General features: G+C 44.6%; 1 protein-coding gene across 1 annotated transcript; it reads right to left on the bottom strand.

Moving 5' to 3' along the window:
* Positions 1-326: 326 nt before the first annotated feature.
* Positions 327-24,610, bottom strand: DCAF8 (DDB1 and CUL4 associated factor 8). Its single transcript, XM_072428967.1, has 14 exons — positions 24,464-24,610; positions 23,104-23,202; positions 20,617-21,299; positions 15,766-15,906; positions 15,441-15,535; positions 15,240-15,350; positions 14,192-14,264; positions 13,293-13,350; positions 10,656-10,763; positions 8,206-8,336; positions 6,094-6,213; positions 4,324-4,440; positions 1,512-2,254; positions 327-1,198 (listed from the first exon to the last, which is right to left on the bottom strand). Exons 2-13 carry the CDS (start codon positions 23,150-23,152, stop codon positions 2,141-2,143), a joined length of 1,800 nt encoding a protein of 599 aa, XP_072285068.1. The 5' UTR covers positions 23,153-23,202; positions 24,464-24,610; the 3' UTR covers positions 327-1,198; positions 1,512-2,140.
* Between the last annotated feature and the right edge of the window lie 3,041 nt (positions 24,611-27,651).

Here is a 27,651-nt window from a genome sequence, read left to right as displayed (position 1 = left end):
GTGCAGAAAAGACATTTCCCCACAATGAAAAAAAAAAATGAAGATCTCGCGCATTTGCAGGGATACATCACCGGATCTCGAGCCTGCGCAGTGAGAGATCAGGTGATGTAGGCAGAAACCTGGAAGATGGCGCCACCTGGCCGTTCCTCTGCGCCAGGACACCAGGATGATGCGGGAACCAGGTGTGGATGAATTAGAATGGCATTACATTTTCCCCAACAACTCTTTCACAAAATAGTGCTGTGTTTTTTTAGTTTTCTTGGTTTACGTCTAAACCACACAGGAAAGGTCAGGAAAAACAACAAAAACAGACCCAAAAACATTAATTTACCTTATTGCATTTATTTCTATATAATATATAATATTCATTTGTTTTAAACTTAACAATTTGCAACGTCATAAACATCCAGCTCGATATTCAGATTAATAAAACAGGGATAAAGCAAAGACATTTTACTGCCTCAAAACCCTCAAAGTTCAGCCAGATCTTTATTCTCAATAAATGCAAATGTTTTTATTGTTTTGGAGGGGTATCTTTTTTTTTAAACCTATTTTATTTTTTTTAAATAGAACTTGAAAACTATTGAAGAAAAAAAAAAAAACATCAAAAGTGCAAACAATCGCAATTTTTATATACAATGTCCTGCGACGTGAGAGATATCTGGATGGCCGGGGCTGCACAAGTGTCTCTGGAGCTGTGGCGGCCGCCCGTTTTATGACAAAAAATCCGGAGGCGTTTATGAGAATGAAAACATTTGAAATGGCTAATAAACTGCTTTGAGTTGATTTTGTTTTTTAATGTAGAAGAAAAAAAAAAAGTTTTCCCTTTGAACTTTTTAGATTGGATAGTCCAGGCTGTAGCAGAGAGCCAATGCAAAATGACCCCTTTTTGATTTGGCGTATGCTCAAAATGGGAAGCAATCGTGAAGTGGACCAACCCCTGAGAAACAGGTTGGCCCACCCAAGAGGAAATACCCTACAGAAAACGACCTATAGGATTATGTGCTCCCCCGACAGCAAACCAGGGGACTACAATCCAGGCTTCAGGCAACATGGGCATACACATGCAGCTCAAGCTTTTTGAGGGTTTCACCAAAATTAGGTTTAAAATTGGCATCAAACATTGAGGAAATCTGGGCCCAATGTCACCATGAAATGCATGAGCATGTACGTCACACACCAAAGAATCAGCATACGCCTTCTATTTATTATTTTTTTAAGACTTAACACCATTGAAGTGGATAGGAAAACCAAAAGGTGTAGACCTGCAGGGCCATCCAGTGGGAAGAAACACGCAGAAAAGATGAAGGAAAAATGAGCTGGCTTAAAGATGGCTGCTTTCTTTCTCTAGAAAAACAAAAAAACAAAAACATTTTACAAAAATAATCCTCTCTCTCCAACCCTCAAGCTTCTGTATTTTTTTTTTTTATTTTTTTACGTTTTTTTTTTTTTTGTCTTAAAGTTCTTTTCCTATGAGCATGTACGTCACACACCAAAGAATCAGCATACGCCTTCTTATTTTATTTTTTTAAGACTTAACACCATTGAAGTGGATGAGAAAACCAAAAGGTGTAGACCTGCAGGGCCATCCAGTGGGAAGAAACACACAGAAAAGATGAAGGAAAAATGAGCTGGCTTAAAGATGGCTGCTTTCTTTTTCTAGAAAAACAAAAAAACAAAAACATTTTACAAAAATAATCCTCTCTCTCCAACCCTCAAGCTTCTGTATTTTTTTTTTTATTTTTTTACGTTTTTTTTTTTTTTGTCTTAAAGTTCTTTTCCTCTCGGTGTCAAATGGTCTCAGCTGCTGGTAATAGAACAAACTTCTAGAATAAAGGGTTCTCAGGATGCCGAGATGTCGGGTTTCTGACGTTCAAGACACCTTTTTTTTTTTTTTAACATGAAAGTCAGTAAATCCAAAGTGCAAATTTGCCAAGCAGAGTGCCCGCTCTCCGGGGGGGTAAAGGAACAAGACTGAAGAGGAAAAGCGTGGTTTTCTTAGACTAGAAGTCCTAGAACTGTAATAAAAAGCTGAAAAAATGTCTATTAAGTAGAGTATTGCCCCCCACTCTGCTTTGGAAGGGGGAGGGGGGGAAGCTCCACGCCAAAGGGATTGTTGGTGGGGAAAGTAGCAGGTTGCTCATGAAGGGATGCACTGTACTCGATCGGGACCCTCTTCATCGTCATCGGAGCTGTCGGAGGTGCTGGGGGAGTCATCAGACTCGTTATCGCCTGTGGCCTGGTCTCTTCTTCTCTGCAAGGAGAAAGAAATATAAAAGGAATAGGATTATTGGTGGAGAACAATTGTCCGAGCAAAAGGTTTTCCAACCAGGGTGCCTCCGAGTGTTGCTAGGGGTTTTCTTTGTGACTCTCAGGTCACCAATGATCTTTTTGGCTATCTGTAAGGGTGACATTCTTCCCAATGGCCAGCAATGTAAGAGAAATTTTTCCCACTGAGCACCACACTAAAATACTATGAGCCGTGGATATATTATATATATAGCAGGGGCTCCCTGAAGACCTGAAAGTTGCAAATGTCCCCCCATGGTAAAAAGGTAATGGTTAGCACCTGCCTGGACAACGTGCCAGTGTTCTCTCTAGCCCCCCTTAGCCGGGCACACCACCCGGCACTTTTCAGTGGGTCACAATATGAGGGCTGCCACCTGCCTTCAGCTTCTTCTCACCTAGCTTAAATAAAATGAATACCCGAGGAAGAGTGGTCAATCGCTGCCCTGGATAACGCTCACATGTGGTGCTAAGGCTTAATGAAAGAACTGAAATCCAATAAATGAAAGGGCCAGGGCCCTCACCTAGAGAATGGCAAAAGATTCTCAGGTGCCATGGATGAACAGGATTTATGTTACGTGGGCAGTTCTCATACAGAGAAGGCCATCTTGGAGGTCAAATGTCAGGACAGGAGTCCAAAGAACCTTTTTACTTAAAAATGGTCTATTGAAATGTTCTTGGGAGCCCAAACCTACCCCTTTAAGGGCCGTAAACTAGCCAGGTATGTCATAAAATGTCTGACTATTTGTAATCCATACCTGACTAAATCTACAGCCATAAGAGAAACATTAAAAACGAGCGCGGCCAATGCCCTTTAAGGACTGGACTCTGTCACCCCAGGGCAACAGAATGTGAGATTGATTGATAGGAGATTGAAACCAACCACGCTCATACTTTTTGCTCAAAGAACCGACTGTACTTCCAGGTTGTGTAATAACTTGGAGTTCTGTTATCATTATTATTATTAAACAGGATTTATATAGCGCCAACATATTAAGCAGCGCAGCTTATGTTTTCCTACAACATAGGAAAGGGGCACCGGCCAGCAGGGTACATACCCACAGGGCAATGCCATTCTCTCGCAGGACAAAAGGCAATGTTAAATATTGGGCGATTGGAATTCTTTCTTATAATTTGATGCATTTTCTATTCTTATGACATCTCGTCGTGCTTAGCTTTTATACAAGATGGGGAGGATACGAAAAAAAAAAAAAAAAAAAAAAGCGGTCTTGCAAAACAAAAATGAATTATCTTCCTGGTTTAAGAAGAGACGACTATTTGAAATAAAAGAATTGGAACATGTCAAGTCAGGCAGTTTGTTTTGTCACGTCCCTGTCATCTTTGCATCCAATTAAGTACAACGTGGCTCGGTTGGATCTTTAATTATCCGCAAATAAAAAGAGAAGCGGCCGTGTATTCACAAGACAGCAAATTAATAAGCCGAGAGGACGGTAATGGAGACAGTTTTGCTGGATTCGCATTACTTTACCTGTGGAGGATTCTAAAAAGGAAGGCTACAGGGGGCCACTTCTGTACTCTGTTGGGTTTTCTGTAGGCTGCCCTCCAGAATTGGGCCAATTGTGACGCCCCCTGCTGTATATTTTGGAGTATGGCTATGCATATAGCTTTGTATGATCACTTAAAAATAGGCAAAGACATGCAAACTCTATGCAAGTGTCTAAGCCCTGTAGAAGGTCATGACTTAACATATTGAAGTTCTTCATCCATTTCCTCTGCACCTAACAGGCTCATAAACATGAAACCATAAGAGCTGCAGAGAATTAAAACTCACAGCCAAAGGCGTTCACAGGCCGGCCATCTGCTTAAGATAAATGCCAGGATCTAAAAGCGATATAATTGTAAATAATGTCTGGCCGTCACGTATTCTTACATGGAGTGCAAATCACGGAATAGCACACCTGTGAGAGGGGACCCCTTATGGAGGAAGCCATTCACGAATCTGACTTTAATTGCGTTACACTCTGGGAATGGCTGCTGCTATCAGAGCACAATAACAAAGTAACCCCCTGTACTCACCCTGCGGTGCCCTCTCTGTCGTAGATGGTGCATCAGAAACCATAACATGTGGTTATCAAACAGGTCAGCGTGGTGTAGGCTGTCCTCGTCTCTTTCACGTTTGTTTTTCTTGATAACCTGGAGAAAAAGGAAAATGTTAATCTCTGCAGGACAAAGATGGCTGCATGCAGAACCGGCTGCACGGAACACTGGTCCCAGGCCTATGCTAATGCTAGCAGACTTTCAGAAACTTTTTTTACTTTACATAAAAGGTTAAACAACCCTTATATGTTAAGAAAAAATGTAATAATTTATTTTCTTTTAAGTGCAACACACAAAAAAAAGGGTGCAGGCGCGGTCCCTTTAAGTCTTGATCACCGAGGTGGACGAGCACAGAGCCTCCCCGGATACCTACGTCCCGCATCCCAGGAGGCTCTGGCTGCTTCTTCTGGGTATGCTCAGTCTTGAAGGGCATTTTTCCCCACTAAGGGGAAAGAGATGCCGATCTAATGCATGCGTAGTGAGATTGGATCTCACTGGCCGGGGCAAAGAAAAATCGTACGATGAAGCAGGTCCAGATTGAGGGAAGGTCCAGCGCCATTAAGGGATCTGCGGGAAGGTAAGTGTAATTTTTTAGCTCCGTTTTACTATCCTACTTGCCCCTCACCTAGTCCCTCAGTTCAGAACCCCGAGGACATCATCTGTGACCCCAGCTCTACGCTCCCTCTGGCTGAACCTGAACACAGGCAGAGCAGGAAATAATAAATCAAGATTCTGCAAGTTAGAGGAAAACAATTCCTCAACTCAAACCTGGCTCTCAGGAGGGGACATTAAAGCTGCCCCCTGAGCACTTCCAATCCCATGACAATGACAAAGCATCGTGCTGCAGAGCACTGAAATGCATTAGAAGGCAGCCGATACATTTTGACATGCAATGCCTTGGTAACTGGGCTTGTATATGGGTTGTGGTAAAAGCAAAGTAACTGCAGGAAACCTGTGCAATGCCCCCTGTAGGCAGCCCATATAAAAACAGGAAGCATGGCATCACTCTTTAAGGAAGATAAAATGCTACATTGGGTCACTCATGTTCACTGGCACATCTCCATATTGAAATATATTTTCAATATTATTTTCCTTACAGCTTAGAGGTTCCTCCTGCTCACCCCTACATAGATAGAGTGTCGGGGTCGGTAGGAGTCCCATAAGGACATAACTTACTGAAGTGCGGGCTGAAGATCTTGAAGACAAAGATTAAACACACTGCCTTCTGTGAAAGCAAGTGCTTAGCTGTCTCTTTTTGGGGTCCCTAACCTGTGCCATCTGAAAATCCAGTATGGAAACCTCAGTGGTCAGCATATGGAGCAAGCTCAGTCTGCTCAAGGTAATGGCCTACAGCTTGTTTCATCATCCATTACCACCCCCACATTACAGGTTATCTGCCACTTTCCAATCCTCATCCATATGGCACCAACAGGCTCCATATTTTGTTGACATGGCAAGGCACCCAGCACCATTCCTGGTATATCGTAAACCCGCCAAGCTGCTCATACGTATCCTGCATGCCAGGGAAGGAAGAGGTTACTATGCTTGTTTTACGACTTGCGTGGCACGAGATTCATCTCTCGCTAGCTGTGACGATAACACCATATGGGTAGAAATGAGCTCACTGCTCTGCTGACTAATCTTGGGGCCCACACATGCACCAGACGCTTATCAAAATGCCTTTAACCCTTCCGCGGCCATGAAGTGGGATGACGTGTGGTAAAGGTGCACTACCTATCCCTCGCTTACCTCCTTTAGCCCGTCAAGCTCTGTCGGGTCCTTGGCAGTGGGTAGCCAGATTTTGACATCATAATCGAGGCCGCTCGTCGCAAGGACAGGAAGATGTGGATGTGGCTCCAAGCAGTTTACCTGTGAAAAATGCCAAAGGGGTTAAACACTGAAAACTTTCTTTTTAAACTTCTTCATTACTAAAGGCTTTGAACAAAATGGTGATGAAGAGGTTTGGGGAATCTTCAATATTTCACAGACCACCACTAAAGGTGGTAACCCATAAAAAGCGGCAGGCAGGTCTGATCACCTCTAGTATGAGCACCAGTTCATTCATCAACTTAGTCATTTTTAAAGATGGCAATCATGTCAGCTGACCACCACTTTTATGAATGCAGTTATATAAAAAAATACCATTGGATGCCCTGTGTAAAATCTGCCCCAACAAAATAATATGATTTAAACAATGGATGCACTGGCTGGTTGCTTATAAGTGTGACGAACACTTTTGGCCTTTTGGATATAAATCTTATTCCATTCTCTGAGAATGACTTGGAAATATCAGGATTAGAGTTCTATATTACAAATGAAAAAAATGATGGTTAAATCTGTTTCTAGCCATTTCCTATAGATTGGGTCACCATACAAGAGATCCTTTAGCATTGGCCACACTGAAGGCAAGCAATGGGTTACTGTGGAGCCGTTAGTGTGCTTTAACCCTGGCTAGACCCGGCTGTGAGCTCTAGCCCAACCCTAGCTGGGCCTGGCTGCCACCCCTTAGCCCAACCCTAGCTGGGCCCTTAGCCCAACCCTAGTTGCCTTCTCCTGTTAAGAGGAAAGAAGTTTAGAAATATATGTGCAAACGAAATTACCATTTTGGTTTGAATAGGCTGTATTATGTTACATTTTTGCTCATGGATGTAGATATGCTTTACTCCCAAGTTATCTAAAATCATCATGTTTCTCTTTCCCGACTGCCTGGCTGTTATGTATATCCTTCAGCTTCTATGCACCAAGTATGGATCTAACCACAGACTCCCTAATGCAGAACAAATTCACCGAGCCATCAAATCGGCTCTACAGACTGCCAGGCAGCAGATCATCTCCAACAACCAGTGTTTTCAGCATGCAGTCCATACATTTCTTTAAGATTTGTGTTTGTGTTCATTTGTAAGCACAATTTCACCATGGGGATGTTATAAATGGATGGTCGATGTGTAGCAGATCGAGGAGATATTAGAAACAAAACTCCAAGTGCTGCACAGAGCAGTAGAAACGCCTACAAGCCCGCCGCAGCTGGCGCTGTACCATTACAGGCTGAAATGTATTAGCTGCATAGCGGCGCCTCGGATAAATGATCAGCTAATCCTAGAAAATAAAATTATACCTGGGAGTGGGCCGCAGGGGCCAGAAGAAAACAGGAAAAAAGAAATCTGTCAGCTAACACTGAATTATGACTCCTCGTCTGCGAAGGTGAAGGAGACCCTGGGGGTGCTCGGAGCACTTCACAGAAGCTTTAATATAATATCCGCGATGGAGAGTGGCCACGCGGCAATTTATCACAGCTGCCGGACTATGCGAGCTCGTCCTATAGACCCAGCCTATTATTATTATTATTATTAAACAGATATATATATATATATATATATATATATAAACAAAATTTTTATAGCGCCAATATATTACGCAGCACTGTACATGGAATAGGGGTTGCAAATGGCAGACAGATACAGACAGTGACACCCGAGAGGGAGAGGACCCTGCCCTGAAGAGCTTACAATCTAAGAGGTGAGGGAAGTAACACACAATAGAAGGAAGATATGGAATGGTGGGAAGTAGTGAGGGTTTAGGAGACAGAAGAAGACGGGTAGGCGATTTTAAAAAGATGGGTTTTGAGGGCTCTTTTAAAGGAGCAGAAAGTAGGAGCAAGCCAAATAGGATGAGGAACACCATTACAGAGAGTCGGGGTAGCTCTAGAAAAGTCTTGGAGCCGTGCGTGTGATGAGGTTATGAGTGAGGAAGTCATTAGTAGGTCATTGGAGGAGCGGAGAGAGCGGCTAGGGGAGTAATTTTCCATCAGCTGTAAAGGAAATCACCAAACAGTTCCTGTCAACAAAAAGACTGAAAACTCACCACGCCGCCTTTGTCCCCATCCATGAACTGTACGATTTGACAGGACGATTTCTCCCAAAGGAAGATGTGACCACAGTCACTACCGCTGACCACAAATTCACTCTTCGGCCCGTAGAAGTTGACACCTTTCACTGGAAGACATAAAAATAAATGTTAGGGAATAATAAAGATTATTGGGAGAGGTAGTGACAAGGCTATATCAGATATCTATGTATAGGGTCAGGGCAGAAGAGAATTTTGGAAGAGAGGCATAGGCGACCATGTGGGTATGGGAAGGATATTGGGAAGGGGTGGGGTGGTAGGGTCCTTGGTATACCATAAATCCTGTACTACAAAAAACCTTTTTGTTTCCTTTTCTAGCAAACCTTTGATGCTCATTGCGTCTATGATGGCCAGAACAGAGAAAAATACTCACCTTATTCTCTTCTACCATAGCCAAAGGATTCTGAAGAACAATGACTCTTCCCCTTCAATCATGTCATATTGCACACTGCAGGGCCAGCGGTCCTGAACACTAAAGGACTTTTAGGGCCGTCCAATTTCTTTTGTTTTTTTTGTCTTTTATTCCTGCTGGCCAAAATGAAGTTGCAGAGAAGAGGGAAAGCTGTGCCGCTAAGGAAGAGGGCATTCAAAGCGTAAAACTTAAACTCAAATTATTACCCTACATGAAAGAGTGGACAACCCTTTTATATAAGGTAAAAAAAACACCTTTTTTATGAGGGGTTTAAAAAAAAATTAAAAAAAATAATAATAATAGGTAAAGCCCCTCACTTTTTCTGTCTTTACTACAGCAGCGATCAAGACAGAATTGGAGCGCAAAGCCTCCCGGCATACCTTAGTCATGCAACACAGGAGGCTTGTGGCTGCTCCTTCTGCGCATGCCTGCGATTAGGAAGGTTTTTTTATTCAATAGGGTAAAAAAAAAAAGAAAAAAAAGCAGATTTTTTACATGCACAGTGAGATCAGCACTCTATTTCTCCCAATCCCCCCTCGCCCCAATCTACGTCACCTGATCTGGCGCCTGCGCAGTGCAAGATCGGGTGATGTAGGAAGAAGGCGGATAAAGGGCAAAGAATATGGCAGCGCCCGTGGAGGAGGATACCAGGACGACACGGGACCTGATCCAGGAAACCTCCAGGGGGATCGACAGATGTGTGAAGGTAAAGGCGAGTTGTATTTTCCCCTAGTTTACTTCTGCTTTCAGTGATCCTGTTGTGCGTCAACGTACAGGTTCATTTTATTCTGGAGGTGCTGGATGCCTGTGGCCCCACACTACCGAGTCAGATAATGACGCAGGCATCAGAAGATGGCACCACAGAAAACTCCATAAGTCTTGGAGAGGCTGGAACACTGGAGGCGGGTGAGCAAAGTATAATCTCTCTTCTCTTGCAGGAAACAGACATTACCTTCCTTTTTTTTTTTTTTTAGGAGCTGCTGCCTGTGTTGCTTTAGGATTACCGAGTTCTGATCCACCCAGGCCAAGAATGAGTTAAACTGTCTGAAGATGACATATTAGCATAGAGAAACACAAACAAAGAACCACTAAGCTGGAAACATTTAATGAGCTCTCGCAATAGCACAAAAATAAAAATCACAAGGGTAATGAGCACGCAGCCCGATGGCGGCAAGTTCGCCTAATCTTTCAGAAGATGAGACACCTCCGCCGCAGTGGCAAAGTCACATTTACAACTAGCGATCGAGCACAGCGAGATAATGAACAGGCGCCTTGCGGTAGCGGATTGGGGGGATGTAAGAACACAGGGGTTTAGTGCGCCCTCTGCTGGAAAAAGGTGGTCGTGGAGTTTACTGGAAATACGCAGGGCCTTGGTTGTTGTGATTTTAGAGATATGAAAACTTTAATCATGATTCCCAATACAAATATTATATTAATAATACAAATACATTTTTGAAAATGGAATATTGTACTGCTGCCTAACCAGTTCTAATATTTACAGTCTGCCATATTTCACAGGCAGATAACCTTATTTTTGTGTATTTCAATTAAAAGGACAGCACGGTGGCTCAGTGGTTAGCACTCTGACCATTGCAGCGCTGGGTCCCAGGCTCAAATCTCGGCCAGGACACTATCTGCATGGAGTTTGCAGGCTCTCCGTGTTTGCGTGGATTTCCTCTGGGTACTCCCACATTTCAAAAACATGCAGTTAGGTTAATTGGCTTCCCCGCAAAACTGACCTTAGGCTGTATTCATGACATATGACCTATGGTAGGGATTGTGAGCCCCTTTGATGGACAGCTAGTGACATGACTATGGACTTTGTACAGCGCTGCGTAATATGTTGGCACTATATAAATACTGTGTAATAACAATAATACAATCTGGTCCCCTTCCAGCTTCCATCCTATGTCTATCTAATCATTCTGTAGCCACTTCTGCCCAACCATAGAACATCCAAACCATAGTGACAACCCCCACGACCAACATCCCGTACCTGTGGCGTTATTTCGGTGTCCTTTGTATCGCTTGACATACTGAGCCCCATCGCTGTGGGAGGAATTGAACAAATAGATGTCTTCATCATTGTAGCTGGCGAGAAGTTCTGGAGGAAAAAAAAAAAAAAAAGAAAAGAACACAAGATTAAAATGTTTGTTCCAGCAATATCAGAGGCAGGCTGGCGGTTTATTGCTGAGAGCGGCTGCCGCTTAGCTGACCAGAGATCCAGACATGCTGAGCCTTCAGCCATTCTCAGCAACAAATTGATTCTTCTTTATAAGAAAGAGAATGCAAACAAAAGGCATCCATGTAAAATATTTATACCAGGCGTGTGGACACACATACAGTAGTGTTTGCGCTCCCAATATCCTCCTAAGCAAAAAGCACAAAGGATTTATTCTTTGTTTTATAATCTGTAAAGTAAATGTGTGATGCTGCCAAAGCTAGCACAGCATAAAAGTCACTCTAAGCTGCCATGGCATATCATAGGAAGGTGATGGTGGGGGATGGGGTTGGAGATTTGTCTATTCCAATGGCACACCCTGATTTCTAGGGGCTCAGAGTATTCAGTGGCAGCTAAGTCAAAATCTAAGTCTTTTTTTTTCTGCACAGGGGGTTAAATTGAAGCTTTGTGCTCAGCCACCTCAAATCATGACAAACATGCAGAAGGCGAAGTAGATCTGCTGGGTAATTGGCATTCAGATTGAATTAGCAGAGATCAGCTCCAGTGTTTTCTTGTTATTTTTCACACGCCTTGTTATAAGTCTTCTATTCCACAGATTGTGCGCTGAAGACAGTGGGACAAAGGCCAGAGCAATATGGCCACCGCTACTCAGGATTACTCACCACTCCGTGAGTCGCGATCACGCATGCAACCGCCACGGCTACTGTGTGCAATATGGAGCAAGAAGTGAACACGTGGAGGTAACACGCATCAAACTATTAAAGGGATGCCGCGGAGGCATTTAGAGGTGACTGTTTATACTTTGTAATAAAATATGTATTTCTTTATCTATGTACATTCTTCTTTCCCTGGTGTCTCCTCTATGACTCATACCTGAATAAATCCTTTCCTAGGTCCAGTCAGGTTAATAATTGGTCTGAGTTTCCCTATGCATTACAAGCAGATGGATGGAGGGGCGGTCAATGGGCTTACATAGCTTTCTGAAAATGTCACAACACTCATAGAAGCAGTAAGTTAGTTCTTGTGAGAAGTTGTGCAAGTATCAAATTGTCCATCTGATACCATTCCTAGGCAGGCTTGTGCTGGCATGCAGGCTGGGTTAGGTTATGGCCACATTTTATTTCCAGCCTGGCCAGAGACAGAGGGAAAAGACTACATGATTCTGGATGTCTCTTCAGCCAGGAAATCAGACTTAAAGCAGTTTGTAATACACATTAAAAGTTCCCAGTGTGTAGCAACAACACAGTACAACTAACTGTGCAAATATGAGGAGGGGGGCTGGAGCTTTAAATATCCCTGTGCAGCATCATTTCTCAAATAACTGCCTATGGGCCCAATTACTAACCATTGCTTGCCACTTACCAGCTATTGCAAACCGGAAGCCATGGATTCAGAGTCTTCCCATTACATGCCGCTGCTGCAGTATGCAGACTAACAGCTGATGCCAGCCAAAGCATTTCTGCACCCAACTATGTATTATAGGGGTCACAATTGGTGTAACACCACCTAACAGTGTCTGTACGGGTCCAGCCAGTTAAGGAGCAGAATGGAACGCAGAGCATAAAGTTTTACATACCACTGAACTCTAATGCTAGAAAAGGCTAAATACCAGCAGCACCAATATCCGAGCACAACTGTTATATATATATGCTATTCATGGCCCATTTTCTATTCCATCACAACCAAATGCTGAAATATTTATTTTCAAGTCCCACTGACCACTGGTCCTATTCTTGCCTTCCAAGATTCTGCACTATAATCTGACCTTTTGTCCGTAAAGCCCAAGGACCCCTGTTTTAGAGATTTCATGTTACCCCATATTCCCGAACCTGTTTATATTTAAGTGTAGAGGTTTGGACACTTATACAGACTGACAATGATGACTTGTTTTTGTAAGGCAGCACCGTGGCTCAGTGGTTAGCACTCCAGGCCTTTGCAGCGCTAGGTCCCAGGTTGGAAGCTCAGCCAGGACACTATCTAAATGGCGTTTGAGGATTCTCCCCGTGTTTGTGTGGCTTTACCTCCAGGTACTCCAGTTTCCTCCCACATTCCAAAAACATGCAATTAGGTTCATTGGCTTCTCCCCTAAAAATGACCTGAGTGTGATAATGACATATGACGATAGTAGGGACATTACACTGTGAGGGACAGCTAGTGACATGACATTGTACTCTGTACAGCGATGTGTAATATATCAGCGCTATACAAATACTGCGTAGTAATAATAATATTATTAATAATAATAATAATATGGTCCAGGTTGTCAGCTGTCAACCCTCTTAAATTCTCCACAGAGCCTGTAGTGGGCTACAATGTGTATGTGTAGATCAGATGTCCAAAAGCTTCATCTTGTTCTAGGTGAGTGTCTCGTCAGGTAATAAAATATTGGTCAGAGCGACAGCCATGGAACCTGGCCCTAACAAAATGAAGTCTGTGTGGTTTCGGACTCACCTGTGCCATCATGGCTGTACACAAGACAAGTGATGTTGGCTTTTGCTTCGCTTGTTACCTGCAACACAAACACAATCAGCGATTTAAAGGAATAAGCATAAGGTGGATGAGCCCGCCCTCAGTATCTATAACCAATACCAGAATTTACTCCAAGTGCAGCATGGGGGGAGAACTGAAAATCTTTACAGCTCATCGGTGTACAGCGAATTATTAATTCTGGCCCTAGTATTATTTTTCTCACTCTGGCACCAGTGGCATTACCCAATATGTATTATAAAACTGATGTTTAGGCATAAATATTCATCACAGACCTGCATGTTTTATTATATTTAATTTACTTTGTTTTATTTTTACCTCACTTGTGTCAAACCAATAATTTTTGTCACCCATAGAAGTGATATGGAGGAATTAATAGCCGCTTTGATAACTTCTACCTTATAGCAAACCCGAAGGGAAAATGTTAGTGCTGAACCACCCCAATGTGTGTCAGGGCATTGTAGTGCAAGCATTAACTTTTATTGGCACTCTGCAAGTACTACCGCAACCACCACCAACCCAAAAGGCCCCGAGTCATTTAAATCGTCACTTTAAGGGGCAAGTACTTGGCCCTGGGGTCAGCTGGGTAGCACTTGTGGGGAGTTAATGCATCACCACACATTAGTGTGGATCACCTGCTTTCATCCATTTAGTCTTCTGCATGCTCCTGTAATTGGGGTGTTACAAAAGTGCACCTCTCAAGACAAAAATAATATAGGTGCCATTGCTGGCCCTTTCTGCTTGACATGTTGCCTCCGATTCTAAACAAGTAATCAAAAGTCATACCTTGCATCCTAAGTTTAAGTCAATAGCCCTGATCTATTGAGCTGTAATGTTAGCTAGAGTGAGCAAAGTCCACTTACTAAGTGATGAGGGCAAAACTTTTTCATAACTCCATTATTCTCATTCTCGTTGATTCTCCGCTGGTCATAGATCCTGGTAATAGAGAAATCATTGTCAGGTATCACAGGGAAGGCTTAGGATGAACAAAAAATGTTCAACTGGGTTTTTAGTGTCAACAGCCACTGGTTCTGAAAGACTTGCCCATAGCCGTGGAAGGTTGTTTCATGGTAGGCTGATCTGAATGCCATGCTAAGCACCATTGCTCCATACTGGTCATCAGCCATACTAGGAGAGCATGGCCAGCCCAACCCAATACATATATTCTAATACAAGATGTACGCGTATTCTTACACAAAACTTAATGAACTCTGCATTTATCCTAGATCAGTGCATTGATTGCACATGAAACATTCCTCCTCTGTAGGAGCTTCCTCCAATACAAACCAATCACTGCACCGGGTGCTTGGTCTTTTATCCGCCCCCTTCTCTACTTTTTTCTGCAGTGAGTGGGGCTGTTGGGTCCCTACCACAGTTCAGCTTTTTGCATAGACTATGTATAGCGCAGTAATGCCACCACAGCTTTTGCAAAGGCATTAGATGCACACAAGGTGAATTCCCTGTGGCTTCGGGGAAATGTATTAAAATGAAAGTTATAAGGACTACGTACACCCAAAGCACTGGACTGGAATGTTCTCTCTGTAACTATAAAGCACAGAAGCCAAGTGAGAACTGAATTGGTTTTCTCCTTGCAAAGTATAGAGCTGACCTGGTATGGGTAGAATTTCACACAAAGGTGGATATTTATTTGGCCGGATACCACAAGATAAAGCACAGCTATGATAAGCGTGCATGAACCTGTAATGGACCCGTAGAGCTACCACATGGACCCGTAGAGCTACCACATGGACCCGTAGAGCTACCACATGGACCCGTAGAGCTACCACATGGACCCGTATTAACATACCATTGTCACCTGTGCTAAGTTTGGGTGACAATGAAGTTCAGAGAACACAATAATGTCTCAACCTCCTTCATTATCACACATGAAAACCCACAGCAAGCCCTCACCTCACGAACTGGTCGCGGCCGCCCACCGCAAACTGATACGTGTTGGCCGGATTGACATATATCGTGTACAGTCCAATCTTCTTATCCTTCTCCTTGGTGACCACCAGTCTCCTATGTACAAAAAAAAAAAAAAAGAAGAGGAAAACTGTTAGTTTTTTAGACATTATCGTGGTGGAATACGCTGGAAGGATTTGTACTGACGACGCAGGTCGGTCTTGCCGAAGGTCGATGGTGAACACCACGGCATCTTCACCAGCTGACAGGAAAGTACACGGGGAATCTGGTTCTAGGGCGAGCTGAGCAGGAGGCAAAATACACAATTTGAGAACTTTGACATAATCAAAAATGACAAAACAAATCAAAAATAAATGCTTGATGTACAGTGTCAGCTTTCACTCTGCAGATGAACATGGACACCACCAAGCTGAACACCTGCATTACCACTTATTTAATGCTGTAATAGGTAGATACAACTACAACATTAAAATAATTGAAATCAAACATAAAAAAGACTTTGGCTCCATACCTTGTGCGAGGCTCCTTTGTGCTGGGCCACCCTCTTTGTATTCTTGCAGCACTGGGTGGCAGATAGCTCAGCAACTCGTACCTGCCCATCGCGGGCGCACATGGCAATCGTGGAGTCTCCGCTGTTGGGCAGGAATTTTGCCTGATGGGAAGAAGATGAGAAAGTGGGTGAGAGATACAGTCAGAGAGGGAGAGGGGTTGTGTTTACGTATGAAGGGCTGTGGTAAGACCTAAAATCCTCACCCAACATCAGCCAATTATCGGGTGGACTGGTTGATAGGGGAGCGATCGTGTCACATTAGTGACCTTATCAATGGCAGCAATTTGTCAGCAACAGGATTGGTAAAAGGCGTTTTTGGAGCGTTGCTCTCTCATTGGCTAAACGAACAAGATATTGCTCATCCATTTCTCCATCATGATAAGATTCCGGAACATTTTGGACATGGGGTAAGCAATGCAGAAGGAGCAGATGAGTACTCCACAGTGCTCACACCAGACATTTTTAAAGCTGTAGGCAGTTGGCAGCCCCTGTATTGTGACCCAACTCATCAGTCAGCGGTGTGGTTACTGAAAAGTGCCGGGTGGTGCGCCCAGCTAAAAGGGGTTGGGGAAAACACAGATCTACATGACCAAATGGTTGTGGACACCTGACCACCTACTTTATTGTAAATTCTACAGCATATAAAGATATTGTGGACAATCGTGGGCTTGTAGTACCCATTTGGTGGAGGCCCTTTTCTGCTCCAGCATGACTGTTCCCCTGTGTACAAAGCCAACTCCATGAAGACATAGTTGGACCAGTGAAGGAACTTGTGTCCTGCACAAAGCCCTGAGCTCAACCCTATTGAATCCCTTTGGAATGAATTGTACCCTAATTGTTCCATTAATACAAACCCAGCTCTATAAAGACAATGTGACCAGTTTGGTATAAAGAGCTCTAACTTCAACCCTACAGACCACCTTTGGAATGCCAGGTCTTCTCATCCAACATCAGTACCGGACCCCACAGATCTTGTTTTGGTTTTATAAGCCCAACAAACTACAAAGTCGAAAAAGGCTTCTAAGATGAGTGGAGGATATCATAGTCATGAACAGGACTGACTCTATATCAGTGCTATGCCTCACTCAGCCTCGTCACACGCATGGCTCCAAGACTTTTCTAAGGGCTGCCCCGAGCTGTCCTCGTCCTTTTCAGGTTGCTCCAACTTTTTTCTCATTTAAAAGAGCACTCAAAACCCATCTTTTCAAACGCACTTATCTGTCTTCTGTCTCCTAAAACCCTCACTACTTTCCACCATTCCATAACTCCCCTCCTATTGTGTGATACTTCCCCTATCTCTTAGATTGTAAGCTCTTCGGGGCAGGGTCCTCTCCTCCTGTGTCACTGTCTGTATCTGTCTGTCATTTGCAACCCTATTTATTGTACAGCTCTGTGTAATATGTTGGCACTATATAAATCCTGTTTATTATTAATAATAATGATGATAATATTATGGTTATGGACAGAGATGTCCAACAAGATCCTATAGATCACAGGGCCACATAGCATACATTTAAATGCCCTCTAGAAGTATTTCCAACTATAATCCGGAAATAAGCAACAGCCCTAAAATACACACTGATATGATTCAGGTATACATGATGTATTTGTAAAAAAAAAAAACTGCATGCATTGGCGTCAGTTCATAAACCATGGTGGGTTTATTTTACACAATTATCTCCAAACAGAATATTTTTTTTTTCTAATTTTAGTTTTGGGTAGTGTGGTGAGAGATTGGACCTTTGTCAGGTTTTTATTGTATTCTATGTCCCCACAGGGAGGATTGGTCCTGATCCGTGGTTTAGTCTGCAATGATCTCCCCGGCCCCTACTAGCTGGGTGCACCACCCGGCCCTGTTCAGTAATCACCTGCCTGTTTTTGGTAACTTACTGGACAGTTAGGTCACCATACAGGGGCTGTCACCCGCCTACAGCTTCTTCCCACCCAGATTAAAATCTTTTCTAGGGGGAACCGGTATTGCAGAATGAGGGATAGCAAACACAAAATTTTACACTTGTCATAGAACAGGAAGTGGAGGGACTTCTGTCCAGTATCTGATGTCTAGGAGGAAAATTCCTCTAACTTTCCTTTGTGTCTAAGGCACAGGAAACATTATTATCATTATTATTAATATTAATTAAACAGGATTTATATAGCGCCAACATATTAGCAGCGCTGTACAATAAATAGGGGTTTGCAAATGACAGACAGATACAGACAGTGACACAGGAGGAGAGGACCCTGCCCCAAAGAGCTTACAATCTAAAAGGTGGGGGAACTATCCCACAATAAGAGGGGTCTTGTAAATAAATTGTTAGCAGATCGAGTACGAGTGTCACAGACCTTACAGTGCTAAACCAAGAAATGTTTTTAAGCTGCGTGGGAAGAAATTGTAGGCGGATGGCAGCCCCTGTATTGTCACCCAACTGACCTGTAACCACTTAGAAACAGCCGGGTGGTGCTCCCAGCTAAAAAGGTCTGGGGATAACACTGCTGCCATAAGCAGGGTTCCTCCAGAGACTGCTAGGGGTTTCTGGAGCAATGAGCAGCTTGTTACCACTGACACCAATGATCATTTTTGCTATGTAAGTAGCAAGAAAAGGTTGTTCCCCTTACTAGTATATCAATAGGGCTGAGCCACCTCTTAAAATGACAAATATTGAATCAATGAGAAGAAAAAAGAAAAGAGGTTTGTGGCTCACCACTCATTTGGGTACATATCATGAAACCAATATACATGCAATTCAATACCAATTACCTGTTTCACATTACACAGGATATGGGTTACCTACGTACTATACATATGGGCTCCTAACAACAAAACAAATCAATTCAGCGAATGGAAGGGGGGGGGGGGGGGGACCTTGCTTAAGCTGAATGGAACTGACGCGTTTCGCCATGAATAGGCTTCTTCAGGGATATGATATTATACAAGCTTAACGGTGTGCTGATGTGAACAGATCAGAGCATGAAAATGCAGTGATGGAATTAGTGACATATAAAGGAATTTGGTTGTAGTAGAGGTTGTATCATAGGTAGGACACGTTTAAATGTAAGATAAGTAAGATAGTAGATCTGTGTATTAAGGGTCAGATTAACCCCAGAAAACGAGGAGAGGACTTAAGCTACGTACACACGTCAGATTTTTATCGCCCGATAATCGGCATCGGCCAATTATCGGGCGAAAATCTGCCGTGTGTACAGTCGGTGTCGTCCATCGTCCGGACGACCGACCTGCCAGATCCATGGACGATGGACGACAGCCGATCCTAATGAAAGGGAAGGGGAGAGCGCGCAGCAGGGTGCCGCTCCGTCGCTCTCCCCCCTCCCCTCTCCATAGAGCATGAACGGTGCTGTATGTACAGCACCGTTCATGCATCTTGCAGCACCTTGTCGTTGGAAAGGATCGTGAAAGATCCTTTCCAACGACAAAAATTGCAAGTGTGTACGCAGCTTTAGCCTTCCAATTCCTGAACCCAGGATTGGAGGTAATCCCAATGTTGAGAATAGCAGGAAAATCCAATATAGTTAGATACTGTTAACAATGTCCAGGTGATGAAAACTGAACCGTGTCACCACGTATCTTCAAAGCTCCCAGGCAGTTTTACGATACACATGATTATTAATATTATTATTATTATTATTATTAAACAGAATTTATAAAGCGCCAACAAATTACGCAGCGCTGTACAATAAATAGGGGTTGCAAATGACAGACAGTGACACAGGAGAGGGAGGGGACCCTGGCCCGAAGAGCTTACAATTTAGGAGGTGGGGGAAGTATCACACAATAGGAGGGAGATATGGAATGGTGGGAAGTAGTGAGGGTTTAGGAGACAGAAGAAGACGGGTAGGTGAGGGTGAAGCCTTGGATTTTGAGGTATCTTTTAATGAGATGAAAGTAGGAGCAAGCCGAATAGGATGAGGAAGACCATTCCAGAGAGTTGGGGCAGCTCTAGAAAAGTCTTGTATCCGTGCGTGTGATGAGGTTATGAGTGAGGAAGTCATTAGTAGGTCATTGGAGGAGAGAAGAGAGCCGCAGGGGGAGTATTTTCCATCATGTCAGAAATGTAAGTGGGACAAGAACTGTGGAGGGATTTGAAAGCAAAGCACAGGAGTTTGAATTTGATTCTAAGGTGTTAGAATACTTCTAAGTTAGTGTTAGCTACTTCTAATTCAACTGTCTGGATCTGAAAGGAATGGAGTAGCCTTTTTGAAAAGTTTTCTGGATTTAAAAACAAACAAATAAACTAAAGCAGAGAGTAACTTGTGACTGAATGATAAAACCAGTGCAATGCACACAAGAGAGAACCTGAAGTGGCGCTTTAAAAACAAAAGAGTACAAAGTCCCAATTGTTCAGGTACACGGAGGCTGGATACAAATTAACCTCAGTGTCCTATAAGAAGTAGATTTTTTCATTTTATGTTTTTATAGTTTCAGACTTTTCACTATACTTTTGACTTTTTTGAGCAGACTCAAAAAAACAAACCCCTTTCTAATAAAAGTCTCATTGGGGATGAGTTTTTTTTTCCCCCTCCAGTGCCACCTACGCCTGGTTTGATTGTCACCTAGGTGGGAACATCACACCACATATTTCTGGAGGTATAAGAAGTAGTATTATCCCCAGAGCCCTTTAGTTGGGTGCACTGCCCGGCACTTTTTAGTAACAACCTGGCTGTTGTTGGGTGGTTGCTGAAAAGTTTGGTCACAATACAGGGGCTGTCACCCACCTACAGTTCAACACTGCAATAGGTAAATTAAAATGAATTGTTGGATTGTTATAAACTGAACATTATAAAGACGAGGTGTACCTGAAATACGTTGCTTTTGTGACCACTCTCAAACTCCAGGACGGGCTTTTTCCTCACCCAGTCCCAGACGACCACCTTGAGGTCATCGCTGCCACTTGCCAACCAGGTGCCCCTCTGGTTGAAATGCAAAGTGTTGACGCATCCGAGGTGCCCGTCCAATCCGTGCAGGAGCCGGAACCTCTGAACGAACCCGCGCCCCCCACACGCGTCGTAGATAAATCGTCGGCTGCTGCCGATCTCCCTCTGCCTGAGCGCGCGCATGGCTCGCCACCGAGGTCTCGGCAATGGTGTCTTCTCAGACGACACCCAGTCTTCCAAAGCCCTCTCATCATCAGAAGAGTCCTGGTCATTATTGGCCCGTTTTTTTTGGCCCCGTTTGCGGAGGCGGTCTTCTTCCTCCTCCTCCTCATCCTCTTCTTCCTCCTCCTCATCCTCCGAGTGCGAGCGGTCGTTCCCACGGTTTTCGTCATTGATTGAATATAGTCCGGTATCGTCCATACTGTCAGTGTCCTTGTCCTCCCCCGAGCTTTCAGAGCTAGTGTGCCTGCTTTCTGCTCGGTTAGTGTCCGTCTCATCTCCGGTGAGACTAAGGCTAAAGTCCGAGGCTTCCACCTCAATCCCCGAGGAGTTCTCCTTTCCTTCTTCTGTCCCTGACATGTCTTCTGGGCTGCTGGAGACGCTTCCTGAACAAGAACAAGCGGGATCCAATTAGATAAAGCAAAGCATCGGAGGATCACAGATTTGCAATAAGAAACACTTAAGGAGAAAGTTTAGTTACCTCCAGCCATGAAAACTTTGGGTGCTTTCCTGCCACCTCCCTACTGCACTCACCTTACTCCTAATGTTGGAACCTAACTAGGTGAATCATTCACTGCCCCTTACAATCTGAGAGTGTTTGGACCTGGAACTGGCTGCCCTGCTAAATGGTAACCCCCACTCAACCATACCCAGAAGCCCAAATCTATTACAGCCACAAAGGGCAGTAACCGAGAAAAGAAGCTGAGAGGGACGGCCTTTGACTTTAAATATTTGGGGAGGGTTGGTCTGGGCCCTCAGGAGACCATGAAAGGGAGGCAACAGCGTCTCCAAAGCTGGATCTTCAGATTCTAGAGTAAGCCCAGATGTGACCAATGCTCAAAGCTTATCCTTCATTATGTTCTTACTGCATACACAAACCTTGAATAAAGGACACCCTGAAATTTGGGATAATGCCAAATATCCTTACATTAACCTTGTTGTTATGTTGAATATAAAAGTTGCAATCGTAGCAGGCTTTTGCCATTACAGTTGTGCAGAAGGGATGGGATATAGGGAACAGTCCTGATACCTAATCCTAAATAAAAGTGAGAGACCTATATCTGACCAGTGTTCTCTCTAGCCCATTTTAGCAGGGCGCACCACCCTGTACTTTTCAGTAACTACCTGGGGCAGTGCTCAACCCAGAAATTTTTTCAGCTGGGTGGAAGGAAATTTTAGGCGGGTGGTAGCCCCTGTATTGTGACCCAACTGTTCAGTAACCACCTAAAAACAACCGGGTGGTAACTAAAAAGTGTCCTGGGAGGTGCGCCGTCTAAAAGGGGCTGGGGAGGACACTGTGGTGGTTATAGAAAAAATAGGTCACAATACAGGGGCTCTGAACATTTGGGACATAATACAAAGACGATGTAAAATGCAACATACTCAGGGGGTAGGTATTAAAAAGCTGGAATAAAGTATAGGGGGTGGTAGAAAGCTGATCTGATGGATTCCAATGGCAGCAGCAGCAACAACTGGTAACGGTAAATTGGTCACGTGTTGTCCCACCTACAGATTCTTCCCATCCAGAATAAAAAAACCTCCGGAGGAGAACATGGCTGACCTAAATAGAGTGGGACTCACCAAGTGCTGAGAGTTAAAAGTCAGAGGTCACCTAAGGCCCGGCAGCTGCTCCTCTGCTAACCCAGCACTTTTCAGTAACCACACGGCTGTTTTCGGGTGGTTACTGATAACGTGACATTCTTCTTGTAAGATTTAGGACCTTCAGCCTGCCTGTGGCATCATCCCGACCTATATGCTGTGGGTGTACCTCATGCCCTAAGGCAGGTATGAGTTTGCTTTCACTACTTTCTTTATTCTTGGAAAACATTTCATTTCTTCAGGGGTAGGGAATGTCCAAACATTAACTTCACCCTGCGTAAGTGAAAGTAAAACTATAGTAGAAAAGTTCATGTTCCCCTTCCCAGCTGACAGGGCTGGCCTGACAGAGAGAACTGGAAACTAGAAAGAAGACTCCACTGGCAATAAATCAGCTCACATTCTGTATCTCAGCTTTATAAATAAATTTCAACCAATCAGAATGCGCAGCCAGCTGCTGAGCGAGGGGCTTCCCCTGGATTGGGTGATATTGGGTACTTTCTATGCCCCCATAACCTGGGCAGCCGGTTGTACAGATCTCCCGCCGACTCCCTCATCATATCAGACATTTAGCAGAAACGTGGAGCGGATTACCGTTTGCTAGATCGGTTTTCCCCTCGGCCATTTCTCCATTAAACGACATGGCAACTCCCCTCCGGAGCCTGGGACGAGGGACACTAAAGTGCTGGATACCTGAAGGGGACAACAACAGATCACATTATAAATACTCAGCACAGGAAGAGAGGACACACGTAATAAGACCACCGATGTTCAGAATTCCTGCTGATCCATACATTGGAGTGAAGCCAGGAAACATCTAGAAGAGTTATTTGTACCCAAACATTCCCCAGGAACTTCTAATAAATAGCAACACTTCCAGCTATGTGAGACACTGCTGTCTTCAAATATCAGAGATCATCCCAGGCGGCCTCTGTCCCACGAGATTTGGAGTCAGTTAAGGATGACACTACAGCGCTGCTTAGGGTTCTTGCTAGAGCCCTGCCTCAACCAAGATGGCCGCCTACATTCAGGGCTATTGTGCAGAATAAGTCAGCAATTGGGGAGATAAACCAAAGGGTCATAATTAAGCAACGACCCTGTACAGTCCAAACTGCCATCACCCCCCCCAAAAGGGCCGATCAGACTTCTCCCCCTACCCCCAATGGCGGATCACAATTCCCCCCTCAATAGCAGATCATCCAACCCCAAAAATGTGGGATCTGCCCTCCTCACTCTGGTGTAGGTGTGTGATCAGTGGTGCCAAATCTGGCCCACACTGCAATTATATTTGGCCTGAAAGAAAATAACAAATGTCTACTAGAGCTGGCCCGCCGGTAGACCGTGCATGCACCGCTAATACTACAAATCCCAGAATGCTCTGCTGGCACATCAATCGGGACCCACAAGCACCCCCACCAATTGTAGATATTTGTTTAATAAATATCAGGATGGCCCACGAGTTTTGCAAATTTTGACCCGCTGTGTACTTTAATTTGACACCCCTGGGTTGGGTGAATACTCCGTTGCTGAGTGTTAAGCTGCGTACACACTGCCAATTTTTGTCGTTGGAAAGGATCTTTCACGATCCTTTCCAACGACAAGGGAGTGCACGATGCATGAACGGTGCTGTACATACAGCACCGTTCATGCTCTATGGAGAGGGGAGGGGGAGAGCGACGGAGCGGCACCCTGCTGCGCGCTCTCCCCTTCCCTTTCATTACGATCGGCTGTCGTCCATCGTCCGTGGATCCGGCAGGTCGGTCGTCCGGACGATGGACGACACCGACTGTACACACGGCAGATTTTCGCCCGATAATTGGCCGATGCCGATTATCGGGCGATAAAAATCTGACGTGTACGTAGCTTTAGGATGTGTTCAATGGCAGATCCAATCCCCACCCCCCAATGGCAGATCCACTTTACAGATATTCCCCCGTACCTAACGAGCACTCACCAGTGTAAAAAAACTCAATGACTCCAATGTGCAAAAATCTGAAAGAAAAAAAAGTATTAATAATTATGAGATTCAGACAAATATATGACACTCAGAAACACAGAAGAATGTTGGTGTCACCCTCTGTAATTAACAAGACCTCCCCCCAATCTGATTGGCTGCATACTGGACTTCATGAATTTGGGGTCACCTGAAATCTGACGGACACTTTACCCTGAGTGCAGCTGATAAAGTTATGGCTACTCCGGAGCTGGAGGACAGCGTGTGTTGGGACCAAGAGACCGGATAGCAGGCAGGCTGGAATTAATTACTCAAGCCCTGAAGAAGCGACAGGACGTCCGCCGAAACGCGTCGGCTATAGAACATTCTGAACCAATCATCAGGGCACATGGGCTCCAATCCCCAACACGAAAAATAAATAAAACCAAGTCACATGACCTATTACTATAAAAGGCAGAAAACCTCTCTCTACCCTACTGTGACAGGTTCTCTTAGTTGTAATTTTGGCTGCCTTAAAACCCGTGGAAAAGTCACATCATCCCGAGCGTTCTGCTTTTCAGCTGGGAAATCATCGGCTAGGAGAAGGCCGACTTTCCAGGACTCCGTGCTGTGCCACACCGGAGAAAGCCAATCCAAAGCCAAAACTTTCTCTGTGTTCAATCTTAAATCTGAAGTCTGGGTACAAAAAGATATGAACCCGCTTTGTGTGCAGAACCCTGCAGACCCAGATATGACCCTGTGACATCATCATGGGAGGGGCCTAACAGGTCCCCCCACTCCAGGAGGGCCGGAGACAAGACCAGGCACCCAGCACAAGAAAAGGGAGCTGCACTGACCGGTCATTAGCACAGGAAGTTTTATCCATAGAGCCTTGGATTTAGATTTATGTATCCGAGGATATTATTATAATTAGTCCCAGGGGCAACAAGAAACCTGAGGGGTGTCTCACCCTTTCTACCCCAGCCATTTATTGTGTTTGCCCCTGCACATGCATACCTACCCTGATCCCAGTGTTTATCCGGTGTCATAGGCCTTCTGTATCCTGGCCATGCCTGTCCTATAGACTTCTATGGGGCTCTGCCCGGCCTCATGGGAGTCTATGGGGTAGGTATGCACCGGGCTGGGCAGGACACTGAAGAACGGGGTAGGTGCACATCTGTGGAGGGGGTTGGGTGGGTTTGGTTACCCATGGGGAAATTAAACAAAATTAAACACACTGTACACCTGGAAGAATAATGATGACCTTATAAGGTAAAAGGGGAGTGGTTTAGGGACAGTGATGTTTAAATAACTGGCTGGCATTACAGGTCACATGATCAGGTGCTGGGGCAGGCCTGGAAGTCACGTGGTACAAGCATGTGGGGCAGCTGCAATGGATGGTGGGAAATCCTCATGCCTCCTCAGTAGAAAGTTCCTGTTGTGTCACCTGGACAGGAAGTGATGGCAAATGTACCCCGATAAGATTCAACATTTCACTAATTTGCCCCAAAATGTTATTTAGTAAAAAAAAAAAAAAAAAACACGGGGGGAAATTCCGAGCCTACAGGATCTCCCAGGTTAGCACATCCATCTCTCCGCAGAGGTGACAACGTGTAGAATATTACCGAGAGAACACACAGCGTGACAACACTGACAGCAAACAGGAAATACAACATCGGGGACACGGAGATAACGGAGAAAAAAAAATCAGGGCAACAGGGGGTACAGCAAGAGGGGACACAGGGGGGGAGGGGTACAGTGCAAGGAATAGGGATTGGGGGGGGGGGGGTACATAGGGGGGTAATGGGGAGAAGAGGGGGGGGTATATGGAGAGGGAGAGGGGAGTGGACCAGCAAATGGGGGGAGGGGTGACACAGAGTAGGGAAGAGGGTACATAAAGTGGGGAAAAGGGGTACACAGCACAAAGAAGGGGGAAGTGAGGGGGCCACAAGGAAAGAGATGGGGGAGGGGGGATTAGTGGGATGGGGGGTACAGGGTGGGGGGAGGGGCAGTGAGGGGATACAAGGTGGGCAGAGGGGGGGTACACAGTACATAGGAGGGGGGCAGACAATTACAATGTAAGTGGAGGGGGGTGAGGGGTACACAGCACACAGGAGGGGGTATTGGGGGGCAGGATAAGAGGGTGAAGGGGTTTAGGGGTACACAGACAGGAGCGGGGCAGAGAATTGCCAGATGATGGGGATGGGGCAGAAAAGGGGGTACAGAGTAGGGAAGGGGGCAGTAGGTGGAATAAATGGGGGAGACAGTGAGGGGGGGGCTGAGGTACAGAGACACAGGAGGGGGTATTGGGGGGCAGGATAAGAGGGTGAAGGGGTTTAGGGGTACACAGACAGGAGCGGGGCAGAGAATTGCCAGATGGAGGGGATGGGGCAGAAAAGGGGGTACAGAGTAGGGAAGGGGGCAGTAGGTGGAATAAATGGGGGAGACAGTGAGGGGGGGGCTGAACGACCCTACACACATCGCCCAATCAGATCTGCCAGGACAGTCGTTCGTTTCAAGCGACATTCCTCGTTCGTCATCATCGTTCACTTTTTTTGTTAACGATTATCAGCCGATCGGTCGTTATTCGTTTGTTTCCGGCGATAATTATTAGACATGTGTACGTAGCCTTAAAGTAGACCTAGGTGCTCGTGAGTGTAGTCATGGTGACAAATCTAAAGGTAGGCTGTAGTCATGACAACATCTCCAAAAGTAGACTGTAGTCAAGGAGAAATATCTAAAGGTAGACTGTAGTCAAGGTGACAAATCTAAAGGTGGGCTGTAGTCATGACAACATCTCCAAAAGTAGACTGTAGTCAAGGAGAAATATCTAAAGGTAGACTGTAGTCAAGGTGACAAATCTAAAGGTGGACTGTAGTCATAGTGACATGTCTTAAGGTGGACTGTAGTCATGGTGACTTATATAAAGTTAGACTGTAGTTATGGTGACAAATCTAAAGGTAGGCTGTAGTCAAGGTGACATCCTATGGTGGACTGTAGTCATGGTGACATATTTAAAGTTAGACTGTAGTCATAGTGACAGGTCTTCTAGTGGGCTGTAGTCATGGTAACTTATATAAAGTTAGGCTGTAGTCATGGTGACATATAAAGTTAGACTGTAGTCATAGTGACAGGTCTTCAGGTGGGCTGTAGTCATGGTGACTTATATAAAGTTAGGCTGTAGTCATGGTGACATATAAAGTTAGACT

Source organism: Pyxicephalus adspersus, chromosome 12, assembly GCF_032062135.1.
Source record: "Pyxicephalus adspersus chromosome 12, UCB_Pads_2.0, whole genome shotgun sequence".
Lineage (NCBI taxonomy): Eukaryota > Metazoa > Chordata > Amphibia > Anura > Pyxicephalidae > Pyxicephalus > Pyxicephalus adspersus.
Note: the sequence above shows the minus strand (reverse complement) of the source record. Positions and strands in the feature narration are given on the sequence as shown.